At 55.5% G+C, this 12,700-nt stretch overlaps 1 protein-coding gene across 1 annotated transcript in view; it reads left to right on the forward strand.

Annotated features, from left to right (window-relative positions):
- Positions 1-12,700, forward strand: part of TTC7A (tetratricopeptide repeat domain 7A) — a 124,972-nt gene that overhangs the window by 84,957 nt on the left and 27,315 nt on the right. The window contains exon 15 of the mRNA XM_060116855.1: positions 899-1,059. Coding sequence (XP_059972838.1) covers positions 899-1,059 — 161 coding nt within the window. The remainder of the gene's footprint in view (positions 1-898; positions 1,060-12,700) is intronic.

The raw sequence follows: 12,700 nt of genomic DNA on the forward strand, positions 1-12,700 counted from the left end.
ATGCCAGGGACCAGAGGCCCCAGCTGACCTGTGTCCTGTAGGCCCCGCAAGGAGCATTGGAGACCGGGGTCTGAGGTTTGGTGAAGAACAAGACTTTCTGAAAAGGGCTCCTGAGGTTCCTGGGAGGACGGGGTCCTGGTGTGGATAGGGTCACAGGAGCTGACACAACCACCAGGCCTGAGCGCCTGAGAGAACACGTCCCTCGGGACTGGAAGAAAGGATCTTACCTGTTCATTAGCTGCCTGGGCTTTGGGGGCTTGAAGAGGGAAACTCACGTTTTCAAACGTGTTCGATACTCAGCAGGACGTTTTTCCTACGTCGTCTCACCCCCTCAGCCACTGTTATAGGTATGACCGTTATCCTCATTTTGCAGCGTAAGGACTGCAGCTCAGACAGGCGAAGTCCCCTGCCCTGGGCACCAGCTAGGAAGTGGCAGAGCTGGGATCCATGCCCCCATCTGACCCCAGAGCCTAAGCTCTTGCCACTGTGAGCCTCTGAGTAGGAGGCAGCATTTATCTGTCAGCCCCCATCACTGCGTGAACAGGTTCGGAGAAGAGTTCTGTAGCTCGTGGTCCGGGTGGCCTCTCCTCACAGCCCCACTCCTCCGGTTTAGTTGGTGCTTCCCGGCCGATCCTTCGTGGTACACTGTGAACCTGCCCCTCTTTTCCCTCTTGCGTGGGGACAGCGCTAGCTTCCAGGGCCTGACTTTGGACAGCAGATCCCTCTTGGCCATGTGATTTGGGGGGGGGGGGTTCTCATCAGAGCCCCTGCCTGCCCCACAGTGCCTGGGGTCTCACTTGAGTCTGCTGCACCCTTGTTGGCTGGCACCTGGCCCCAGAGTCCAGGGAGAGGTATGGGCCTTGGGGAAGGTCGCCCAGCTGGCAGTTTTCTCCGGCAGATCTCCAGTGCCATGGAGCAGCTGCAGGAGGCCCTGAAAGTGTGCAAAGATGACGCCAATGCCCTCCACCTGCTGGCGCTCCTTTTCTCCGCCCAGAAACACTATCAGCATGCCCTGGACGTCATCAACATGGCCATCACGGAGTATCCCGAGAACTTCAAGTGAGTTCCCCACGGACACTGCTGGGCTGGCGGGCTGGCCAGTGCACACACTGAGCGTCAAGGCGGGGCGCGGACCTGTGGGGGCAGAGCCTGGCTCTGGCATTCTGTTCTGGCCAGGTGTGAGCAGAGGGCACACACCTGCTGTGTGGCGCGAGGGCAGCTCCACGTAGCCTGTTGTTTGTATTCGGGAGACAGCCCTGCGTTTGAGAGATTATTAAAACTGAGATCAGTTCACTTTAAAAGACAGGTCGCTTAGGGAATACTACACGTAGATAAAACAACCTGTGCGGACAAGGGATTAGTTAGCTAATCCCAAATATAATACAGCAAGACCTACTGTGTAGAAGTTTATTTTTTACTTTTATACAAATACACGAAGGACAAAGGTCCTCCTCTTCCAGTACCAGTTACCTGGCTTTTTTCCAAGCTCCATCCTCATGCCTAGCTGGCAGGGTCTGACGCACGGTCTGCTGCCAGCCACGCGTGTGCACATACGTTGTATGAGTGTGCCTCTGTGTGTGTGCGTTTATTGTCGGTTACGCTTCGGTGGAAACAGACACTGTCACGATGAGAGGGTTAGAATCCTAGAGTGGGGAGGGGTTGCCTCACCCGGCCCGTGGGTCAGAGTGCATGTCACAGAAGAAACAAGAGGCTGGGCTAGGCATCAGACACTGCCCTTTTTCTGAGTGAAACCTTGCACGCAGGTGGGAACCGTGAGCAGATGGGAGCGGAGCTGTCCTGTGGAAGCCAGGGAAGGGGGCCCACACGCTGCCCCGCGGTGCCCCGTCCAGTGCAGGAGCCTCCCGTGCCAGCGTCTCCCATCTGACTGCATGAGCTGAGGGGGGGGTGGAAAAGCCACCTGCCCCGCAGCCCTGTGGAGTGACCCTAGGGTGTGACCATGGCTCTTTGCAAATAAGTCCGTACTTTTCCCCATGGATGAGACCCCTGGATTAGCAGGAAATGTCGCTGAGTCCATTACTGGTCAGGGATCACTGAAAAATGTCATTGCTCTTCAACTGAAAGTGCGTCCTGCTCCTCCAGCTGTGCCCTGCATTGGGAACAAGCTGCCTGTGGCTCCCGCTGTTGCCACAGCAGTTCATTAAACCCCTGATCCAGTAAATATCACTGCAGCCAAACAAAAAAGTCAGCCTCCTTCGCCCTGACCTCGGCGTCCTCAACAAGGTCTGTATTGCAGGCACTTAAAGGCCCCTGGTCTGGGTCTGTCTGCCACCCAGTGCCTCGCGGGTCCCAGCTGGCTGAGACCTTGTAGAGGCTTTTCCTTTCTGCAGAGACTGCCTTAGTGTAGGAGAGGCTGGCAGGCTGGTGTCAGGGGTCTGGGAGGCCTGGCCCAGGGGGATGCTGGTGGGTGGAATAGACCCCTTTCCTCTTGGCGTTTGTCCCCATGTGGGAGCCACAGCAGGTCCCTGGCTGTCACTACCTGTGGTGCCTCCAGCAGCTTGCCCCCGCGTCTTCTCAGCTGCTGAAAGACTGACATCTGTCCTGCCTCCAAGGACTATTGTGAGATTCAGACAAGAAGAGATCTCACAGTCAATTTACAACTGGTTTCAAGGGCAGCAGTGGGGGTGGGTCTGGAAGGTGGTCCACAGTGTAAGGCTGGGACCTGGGACCCAAGGGAGGCAAGTGCCCGCAGTGGGCCGGGAGGTGGGGGAGGGGGTCCTGCACGTGAGGGCAGGGGAAGCTGTGAAAAGGTGTTCAAGCTCCTTAGCTGCACAGGAGGTTGCCATTCCTGGGGGGCAGACTCAAGACTCCAGGAGAAAAACCCAGCTTTCGTGGAGCTGACTTTTGAAAATCCTCCTGAATTCAGAGATTAGAAAGCAAAGCAAAGAGAATCTTGATTTCCAAGCTGTGGGGTGACCTTTAGTTAATGGAGCTTGAGTTTAAAAAGGCAGAAACGTGGTGAGGCAGAGACTGATGGGCCTGCGGGGACAGTGGGAACCTGGCACGGTGGGAACCAGACACCCGAGCAGCTTCCTGAAATCCTGAGGGCTTCCGACGGAGCCCTGGACACATGTGCTGGCCCGGCCATTGCTGGCCAGTTTGCCGGGGGCCTCAAGGGGGCAGCAGGCTCCCTATTTGCACCTGGGTTCCAAGCCAGGCCAGGCCTCCGAATGCAAGAGATCCCCACAGCAAGCTTGGAGGTGCCTTTGCTGGTCCCTTCTCCAGTCCTGGGATTGGGAGGCTCAGCGGGGAGGGTCACGGGGAACAGGTCACTGCTAAGCTCGGTCCCTGAAGCCATGGGCTCCGTGGGGTGCTGGTTTTAGGTAACAGATTCCTTGTGCTTTAGTCAGGCCGCTTGTAGGGGAGGTCGCCATAGGAACCAAACAACATTCCTGGGCTAATGATGGGAGCTTTCCAATAACCAGCCTGTCAGTCACTGCTCCCACCCCAGACCTGGCAGCCTGCCAGACCGGTTTTGAAAGCCCAGATGATTGGGCTGACAGAAGAGGAGCAAACTGGTTTGTCCTTCCCCTCCCCTCCCCTCCCCTCCCCTCCCCTCGGTGGCAGGGCCAAGTCCTCCCACCCCTCTTGGGTTTCTGGCCAGCCCAGCCCAGGTCCTGGGGGCCTTGGAAGGTCCTGGGGGAAGGGGTGTCGGAGCCCTAGGGAGCCCTCCCCAGAGCAGGAGCTATTTGGCCCTCTTGACAAGCCAGAGCTCACCACTTGTAAGCAAATGGAACCAGTCACAGCATCTCCCCCAGGAAACCTGGGCTGTTTTGGAAAATGTTTGAGCTGAGAACTAGGCATTAGCTGGGGCCAGACCATGACTGAATCCGGCTAAGGCCAAGCTGGCCTCGAGGGTACCCCTCTGACCTCTCCCTGGCCTGCCTCACCTTTTTCTCAGGTTACGTGTGATAGATTTCTAGTGGTGCATTCCACTGAGCAGAAGGGATCAGAGTCCTGGGGCTTCTGTTAATGTCTCTGACTTAAACCCGGCGTGTTTATTGGATGGTTCTTATTAGGGACTTGGAGTAGATCAAAGGGACGCTTAAAATACCAGCACTCTAGTGAGGGGGCTGGAATCAAAGGTATTAGCACAAACATAGTTTATCACTTTGCCAGGTTCATGAAACATTTTTGGCTGCCACATCCCCTGATTGGGACAGGAGCCATGGGGTAAACTTGCAGGCCATGTGGTGGAGGGAAGTGTTAAACCAGACATAATCACTGGCACCGGCACACTCTTCCCCAAAGGTCAGTTCCTCGTCGGCGAAGCTAGTCTGACATTCAGCATTTCCCTTCGCTGGGGGCTCTTTGGAGCCCTCCTGAAACCTCACTCCACGTGACACTGCGGTCAGAGGGTCTTCAGTCTCCCTGTAGCCTTCTGCTGACACTCCAACTAGGAGGGTAGATGATCTAGGTTATTTTGTTTGGGGAGGAAGAAGGAAAGGAAGGAAGACAGATATTTGCAGGTTTTTCCAGAAGGAATTCTTTGTTTTAAAGCCGTTTTAGCTCTTTGCTCCCTGATCCTCAACGCCTATCAACATTTTCTGGTGGCAGGCACTGTGGCCTGGGGCCCTTGGCTTTCAAGCAAGAGTGGCCCAGCCTTTCTGCCCCTGGGAGAGGGCTCAGGAGGCGAATTTGTGCCCATGAAGTAGGGCTGGCCTCCCCTCTGCAGTGGGTGGTCTTCAGGTCCCCAGGTCTGCTCACTGGGCAGAGATTATAGACCAAGACCAAGGTGTTTGCTTCTTGGTGTCTCATACCTGTCTGGGAGCCAACTTTTCTTCCATCTAAGGACGTGATTTCTGGAAGTTCTTCCACCCCAAAATGGTTATGGAATGGCTCTGTGTGGTTTGTGTTCATATCTTTCAAGGTCAAGAATTTGTGTTTGGAGAGTCACCTGGAGGTAACTGGAGGTGACCTGCAGCTGAGGGAAGCTGGGCCAGCCATCAGTCAGCACAGATAAGGCTGGGGGTGCCATGGGCGCAGGCGGCTGTTCTGCAGGTGGGCGCTAACTCCTGGATGTGGAAGCTTATGGGCTGTCGATTTTAAACGTCGGATCACATTGAATGAATTCATTAAGAGGTAGAGAATCAGTGTGAACCTTAAAAGACTGGGGGACGTGAGTCAGTGTAATCCTCCAGAACCAAGGAAAAATTACTGGTTTTTTTAGGGCTAAGAAAAGCTGCCGTAAGTGTCCCTTGCAAGTTAGGGATTAGTCTATGGGAAGGTAATAAAGATGGGCCTAACTGTGGCCCTCTCCCTTTTAGGGAGGTCCCTCCTGTTAGAGCTTTAAAATAATATCCTCAAAGGGCAAGGGTGTGAGCTTAGTCAGTTAATTGCCCTGGTGGAGTCTCTCCCAGGGGCATGGCATTTAGAGGAGCCTGAGACCTGTGTCCTTCAGCACTTCCCTGGCCAGGGTGAGAGCCAGGTGATTACAGCCCTTGGAGGCGAGGGAGTGGGTGGTTCCTACTCATATATGGGCTGCTCCTCCCCTTCTCCCTGCCCCCCATCCTGGGCTACGGATGGGGCCTCTGAGCCCCACCTCCAGGCCTTCAGACCTGTCCCTGCCAGCCCGGCCCCAAGGAGTACCTTACCTCGCCTTGCTTCCTTCCCTCGCCTTGCTTCCCTCGCCTTGCTTCCAAATCCTGCCCATCCTCAGAGACTCCCCTTGGGCTCCACTTTGCCTTGAAGCTCCTGTACTCAGAGCTGAACCACTCAACTGAGTGTCTGATTCTCTTCTTCTGTTTCGTTTCCTAATTGCCTTGGATGTGTTTCTTGAGCTTCCCCGAGAGTGTGGAAGCGCCTTTGGGGCAGAGATCATGGCCTGTCCTCTGCCTCCCCTTGCTCCCTGTAGGGAACCCACAGCTGGACACCCAGCACACCACTAGACCCCCGATGGGTAGACCCTAGGAGTTGTTTAGTTCGTTGTTCTGGAAGGAGGGAAGGGAACACATGGGGATGTTGGCTCTTACAGCCCTCAGAGCACTCTCATACCCCTTAACCCTGTTTTGTCGTTGCTTTGGTTTGATTTGTTTACTTTTTGGTCTTTACAACCCTCCTACTCTAAAGGTAAAGAAACTAAGGGGAGAGTTAGATGGTCTCTCAAGGTCAGAAAGCTGATGACTGGCAAAGCAGGGACTAGAACCCAAGGCAGCTGATTGACTGAACAACCCTGGTACACTTGAACCCCAAGTGCTTCAATAATAACGAAAGAACAACACACCCAGTGCTTGCTCTGTGACAGGCACTGCTCTAAGCACTTAACATTAACTCATTTAATCCCCTCAGCAACTGTGGGAGGTGTAGGAACTATTGTTACTCCCACTTTCCAGATGAGGAAACAGAGGCACAGAGGGCTTAAGTAAGCAACTGTACATAATAGGGGCTAGGTAAGTAGTAATGACAGGTCATACGTGGACTGAACCATTTATGAAGTGCTAGGCCTTTTATGTGCATTGTTTCCTCATAACAGCCCCCAGGGTGTAGTGATACAGTCATTCCCGTTTTACAGATAAGAAACTGAAGCTCTGAGAAGTTGAAATGACTGGCCAGGGCTACATGGCTACAAGAAGGGAAGCTGGGATTTGAACTTGGGTCATCAGACTTGGGCCCCGTTTTCCGGGACAAGACCCACTTCCTGTAGAAGCCCACGCTGCATGCAGGCTCTGGCCTCCTGGCTGAGGAGTTAGACTTTCCAGAGGCGTGGCCGCCTGACTCAGAGAATAGCCTGCATTTTCCACTCAATTATGTGTTTTCTATAAAAATAGAACTCTTCATTAAAACAATGCAGCACAGCCATCAGCTGGAATTATTAATTACCGTCCTTTAAAGAGATAATACCCCCTTTTGTGCATTCACCATACCTACCGCCACCCTCTCCCCGACTACGGAGGGCCAGGAGCCAGAAGCCAGGGTCCCGGAACGCACACATGGGGCAGTGGGACCAGAGGAGAGAGTTTCTGCAGGATGCTCTGCAGCTTTGTTTCCTTGGTTCCTGGTCATGGGGATGCTACAGCTTTCCAGGCCTCAGTGAGTCCTTGTGACTCAACTTTCTTCTTCTGTTACCCAACAAAGATTTGTTGAGTGACATTAGGTGAGGCACTGGGGAGACAGAGATAAGAAAGACGTGCTTCTGCCCCGAGCGTAGGGTCTGGTAGGAAAGACCCGTAATGCTGGAGCGGTCTCAGGCTGAGGGCTGGCCTTTCTTGAGGGGTGGCTGTGCACCGGGGCTGGCTGCCTTGACAGTTTCTGTTGGCCTTAGTCCTCCCAACAGCCCTGCTTGGTGGCGCCGTAACTGTCCCTGCTTTACCAGCATCCGGTAGAGCTCAGAGAGGTGAAGGCACCTGCTAGAAAGCAGCAGGACCTGGAGGTGTACCTGCATTGCCTGATGCCAAAGGCCGTGTTTCAGCACGACATCCTCCTGTTTGCTGGGGAGTGAGTCAGGGGCCAGAGGTGGTTCCCTCAGGTGCACAGCAGGTACCGTGTTCAAGTGTTTATTGCACATGCTGAGTAAATTTTATAGGGAACTTCTTTCAAGGAACATGAAAGTAAAAACGTGGGCCCGTTGTGCGTGCCTCCCACACAGCCCATGTCCTTCCCTGCAGCCAGCTCTGCTCTGCCAGCATCCCCCTGCCACCAAGAGTGGGGTGCTGGGGTGAGCAGCAGGGAGGGAACACCAGGGAAGATGGCTGGAGGCCCTGGGTGAGGGGGATGGACGAGATGACCTCTGACCCCAGGACAGTGCTTGCTTAGCCAGACCTGCTGTCAAAAAAATATCCCCCGTTTACAAAATAATTCTTTTTTAAAAAAAAAAAAGGTTTTGGAAAGGCTCATGCTCACCCAGTTCTGAGGAGGCCCACCCTGAGATGGTTCCTCTTCACAGCAGTGGAAAGAAATGATTTGTCTTAGCCTCAAATGGGAATAGCTCCAAGTCTTAATCCTTTTGACAAATAATTAGCAGGCTGATCCTGGCCCAGGAGTTCAAGCCAGGCAGGGCCTGGGAGGAGAGAGAGGAGGCGGGTGCTAGGCCCACCCGAGCTTTCCCCTGGGAACCTCCATCATCAGCCCTTGGCCGGAGCGATCACGAAGATTGACAAAGCCAGTGACCTGTGGCGACACCCAGTGACGCTGACCTCTCTGGTGTCTCTCTTCCCCCACTGGAGGAGGGCTGGCCCAGATGCAGACAGACAGACTGACTGACTGCAGAGCTGAGATCATTCACGGTTCAGCAGGGACTGGCTCTGTTCAGGTCTGATGGGCACCTGTCTTTGGCCCCAGGTGCTGACCCATATAGGTGACTCGGAAGGTGGCCGGCGTGGGCTGCCAAGGCTCCAGTGGCCGTGAGGGAGGGCGTGCGCCCTTAGAGGGTGGGCCCGCGGCTACGCTGGGCCTCCTTGCTAGGAACAGGGTGCACATGCCTCAGCCTTTGGAGTGCACAGAGTGCCAGGACCCGGGACTCTCCTCCCCGCAGCCCAGCAGCCTCACCCCTGCAGCGGGGACAGAGGGCACGGCGTTTGCGCTGACGCTTGCTCCTTCGCCTTCCCCAGAGAGAACTCTCACTTTCACATCTGCCTTCAGATGCAATGGCGGCGCTGCAAAGGCGTTCGCCTTTAAAGACCTCAGTGTTTATTCTACATCTTAAAAAACAGGAAGGTGTTTGCAAGACAAGGTCACGGGGCCGAGGTTAGTTCACCCTGAGCGGGTTGGCTGCGGCTCTGTCCCTCCCCTCTGGTCCTCCTCCTTTCTCATGCCCATCTTTGGTCCCCGGAGCCACCTGGAGCCAAAGGTGCCACCTGCCTTGCTGAAGAGGCCACGAAGCTCTGGGGTTTTCTGAGCGCCTTCAGAGACACCTGGCCTGGACACTGCTTTTGGGGGTCTGCTAGGCCTGCAGTTTTAAAGGAATCCCTTCCCTGAGCCTCGGGCAGGCCTGTGCTTAAGGACTTAGTACAGCTGTGGGTTTCTCAGCTGCTGCTTCTGGGTCATCACAGTTCATCCTGCAGGAGTCTCTGGGGCAGACAGGGCAAGAGACTCCACTCCTATTTCACAGGTTTGGACCCTGTGACATGCCCAGCTGGGTAGCAGCAAAGCTGGGACTTTGGCTCGGGTTTCTCACCCCTGGGCCAGTGTCTGTCTACTGAGTGACGTTACAGTGCAGGGTTAGGACAGCAATGTGGCCACTCCTCTTCCGGAATGGCTTTTGTCAGGTCGTTGGAGGGCTGCAAGATTCCAATACCCCAGCCTTCCTGTCTCAGAGACTCTCCTCAGTTCTGCTTTTGGCTCTGCCTGGGTGACTGTCCTCTGGGATGAAGACCCCCGGTCACATGGAGCCAGACACTTTCATGTCACGTCCAGAACTCCCTGTTCCTCCCCAGGCCCCGGGAAACTTTGCTTCTGGACAGCTTAAAGTAGAATCACCCAGCGCTTTGCTTGTGGGCTGCGTGAGTCCAGCCCTGTCTGCAGTTCTGAGGCATCAGTGAGCAGATTCCCCGCCTGCCTCCTAGCCAGGAGCCAGCAGCGGGACGTGGGGCTGTCAGAAGCCGGCTCTGATTCAACATGGATTGCGAGATGCAGAGCGTGGCTGGAGGGTTGTAACAACACGCATTTTCATGGTGTTAAGCTAAGCGGACACCATGTGCTCAGCTCTGTGCCAGGCACTGGGGAGGCGAGGAGGGCACTGACATGGAGGGAGGCAGGATCCTGTCCTGCAGGCAGTCGTCATCCAGGTGGGGACACACGGCAGGACACGGGACAAGATAAATGGTAGTTTTGCCATCTATAGGCAGGACTGGCTGCAGACTGTTTCTAGAGTATTTGAATTTTTCAGTGCTTGATATGAGTTTATATTTACTGTTAAAAGCATAAGCCTATGTGACAAAAAAGAAAAAAGTGTGTGTACACACACACACATACATACATATATGAGAGAGAGTAATTAAGTGCTAACTGAAGATTGACCTGAGTGTTCAGAGAAAGGCAGGGGTGGCCACGCTTCTTGGAGGAGGACTGGAACCGTTGGATTAAAATTGTGGGTTTTTTTTTTAAGTCTCAGAATCCTTTCTTCCGATGACATTTTAGACTCATTCAGCATATAAAACAGGTATGCCAGGGGCTGGGCTGTTTGAAGGGAGCGGGGAGCCCGGGCTCGCCCCCTCTGTTCGCCAGCCCTCACTGCAGCGGCCTCCACACGGCCCCATCCACGAAGCACGGTGCTCTGATGAGGCTTTGGCCTGTTGGTGTGGACCCCAGCAGCCACAGTGGCACCATAGGGCACTGCCAGCCTCCTCGTACCATTGTGTGAAGAACTGGGCCACCCATCCCGGCAGATGGGATGGAGAGGGAGCCCTGTGCTCCAGCAGGACCAGTGGTTTGGTTGTCTCAGAAGAGTGGCAAGGAGCGGGATTGTTTGCTGATCCCCGTTGCCAGGCGGAGAAAGTTCAGTGGTGAATTAGAGGCGTGGCCGCTGTGTGTGGATGACTAAGTCCCCACGATGTAGTAAAGGCCGTGGGGGTTGGGGCGGGGTGCAACACAGAAGGTCAGAGGGTGACATCTGGTTAGGAGCTGGCCAGATGTCAGAGAGGAAGGGTGAGCCCCAGCAGGGGCAAGTGTGAAACAAAGCCTATCCTGCATGCCAGGGAGCCACTTATGCCCTGTGAGCAGCCCACAGGTACCGAAGGTCATGGGGAGAGGTGGCAGGAATGGAAGGTGGCACGGACAGTCGGGGCAGGGCCCCTTGTTGAGGAAGACGGTTCTGGCAGCGCTGAACTGCGAGACCAAGGAAATCTCAGGGGCTAATCTGGAGCCTCCCAGGATCTGGGAGTGAGGGATCCAACCGGCGTGTGACTGTCGGAGTGCTTGCCCCAGCCCAGAAAGGATGTGGTTGGGTTGAGAAATTCCGCTCTGGGTCACTCATGCTAATGGAATGTCAGAGTCTGTGTTGGTAGAAGTCACTGTAATGCCAGCTCAGCTTTCAGCCACGTCTGTTCCGGGCACACACGGTGTGGCCAGGTCTGCCACGGACCCCTGCTGGCTCGCAGGGGTGCAGGCAGCAGTAGGGGGAAGGGCTGGGGTGAGAGGGGCGAGCTGCAGAGGAGGCCTGTCTGGGGAGATTTGGGAGCAGGGGAATGCTGCAGGGCTGGTTTGCCCAGGGATGGCTCCCAGTGGCCCTGCCCCGGGGAGGTGCAGCCTTGGAGTGGACTAAGCCTGGGTGACCCGACCCTCCAGGGGGAGGAGCTTTCACTGGCACCAACCCCTGTTCCAGCTGCAGGCCCTCCCCCTCCCCCATGCTTCTCTTCCCTCCCCCAGCTCCCAACCATATCCCACCCCACCCTCCTCTTCATCAAACACCAGCCCCGGCAAGACCCCTCATCTGTTCTTTCCTTGCACTGAGTCTGATCCAAAAATACAGCCCTGGATTCTCTGGGCAATTTGTCATCTTTAGCACTGATTGTCACCTTGAAGGCAGACATTGTGTCTTCTATTTCATGTTCCTAAAGCAGAGGCTCCTAATACTTGTGGAGTGTTGGACCTTTTGAGAGTCCGGGAAAGGGGAGTGGGGATGGCAAGCCCAGGGTCCCCAGCAGCTCCCACTGGGGTACTGAGACCACGTTCCTGACCAGGCCCGTGCAGTCTGCACTGTGGGGAACACGCTTTCTGCCCTCTGGACCTCGTAGGCCTGCCAGGTGATTCATTAGTAAATGTTCTAAGGAGGGTGCAGGGCATCCTGAGAGTCTGGGAAGGCTTCCTGGGGGAGGTGGGATTTACAGTTGAGCATGGGGGAAGGGATGAAAAAGGAGAGGAGAGGCCATGTGGTGGTGGGGATGACCCTGTGAGCAGGGGCAGAGAGGGACATGGATTTTTGAGGGAAAGTGAGGAAGAAAAATAATACTTGCCCAGAACCCAAACCCTCTCCACCAAAAACAGGCAAATTCCACCCTTTTAATTCTCTGCCAACAAGTCACAATCTGAGAAAAACAAGGTGTGAGAAGAAAGGAATGGAGAGAAGCCATCCAAGTCCTTTGTGAGGCTGGAGGCCCAGGACTCAGTGCAAGCAGGGGAGGCCAGGACCCTGACTGAGGGGGAAGGTCAGAGGGAGAAACCCCCAGATGGAGGCCTGGCCTCCCAGTGTGGGGCCTGCCCTCTGGCGCAGCCTCGGTCATGGGGGTGCACCCTGTCTCCATGCAGGGCTCGGCTTCTGTGATCCACGAGGGCCTGTGTGCCACCCTCAGGTGGGCCGGCAGCACCACCAGGCAGCAATCAAATTCAGGGCCTGATACTCGGGTTTGCCCAAAAGCAGTGCCGTGAACGGAAGGGCATCACTGCTCACCACCCACTGAGAACCAGGAGTCTCAGCCTTGTTTGGGCCTCAGTGGCTCAGCCAGGTTCTCCGCAGGCTGCCAGGCAGCTGGTGCGCGTCAGTGTGGCTGGCAGTACCCGTGGGAAAAAGATGGCAGTACTTCCATATATGTGGGTAAACAGCCACTGCCTTGACCCTCCCCAGGACCCCAGACTCCCCAGCAGTTAAAGATCTATCACTTGGCACCACAGGGCATCCAGACCCCGTCCTGGTCATGCGGAGCCAGTGTGCTGCCGGTCTGTCTGTGTCCTGGGCAGAGGGGGGCAGCCAGCCAGCCCTGCCTCCTGCCTCCTGGTGGGCCAGCACTTTCCCTCTCTTCCCAGGCCCTCT

This window comes from Mesoplodon densirostris, chromosome 14 (assembly GCF_025265405.1).
Source record: "Mesoplodon densirostris isolate mMesDen1 chromosome 14, mMesDen1 primary haplotype, whole genome shotgun sequence".
NCBI lineage: Eukaryota > Metazoa > Chordata > Mammalia > Artiodactyla > Ziphiidae > Mesoplodon > Mesoplodon densirostris.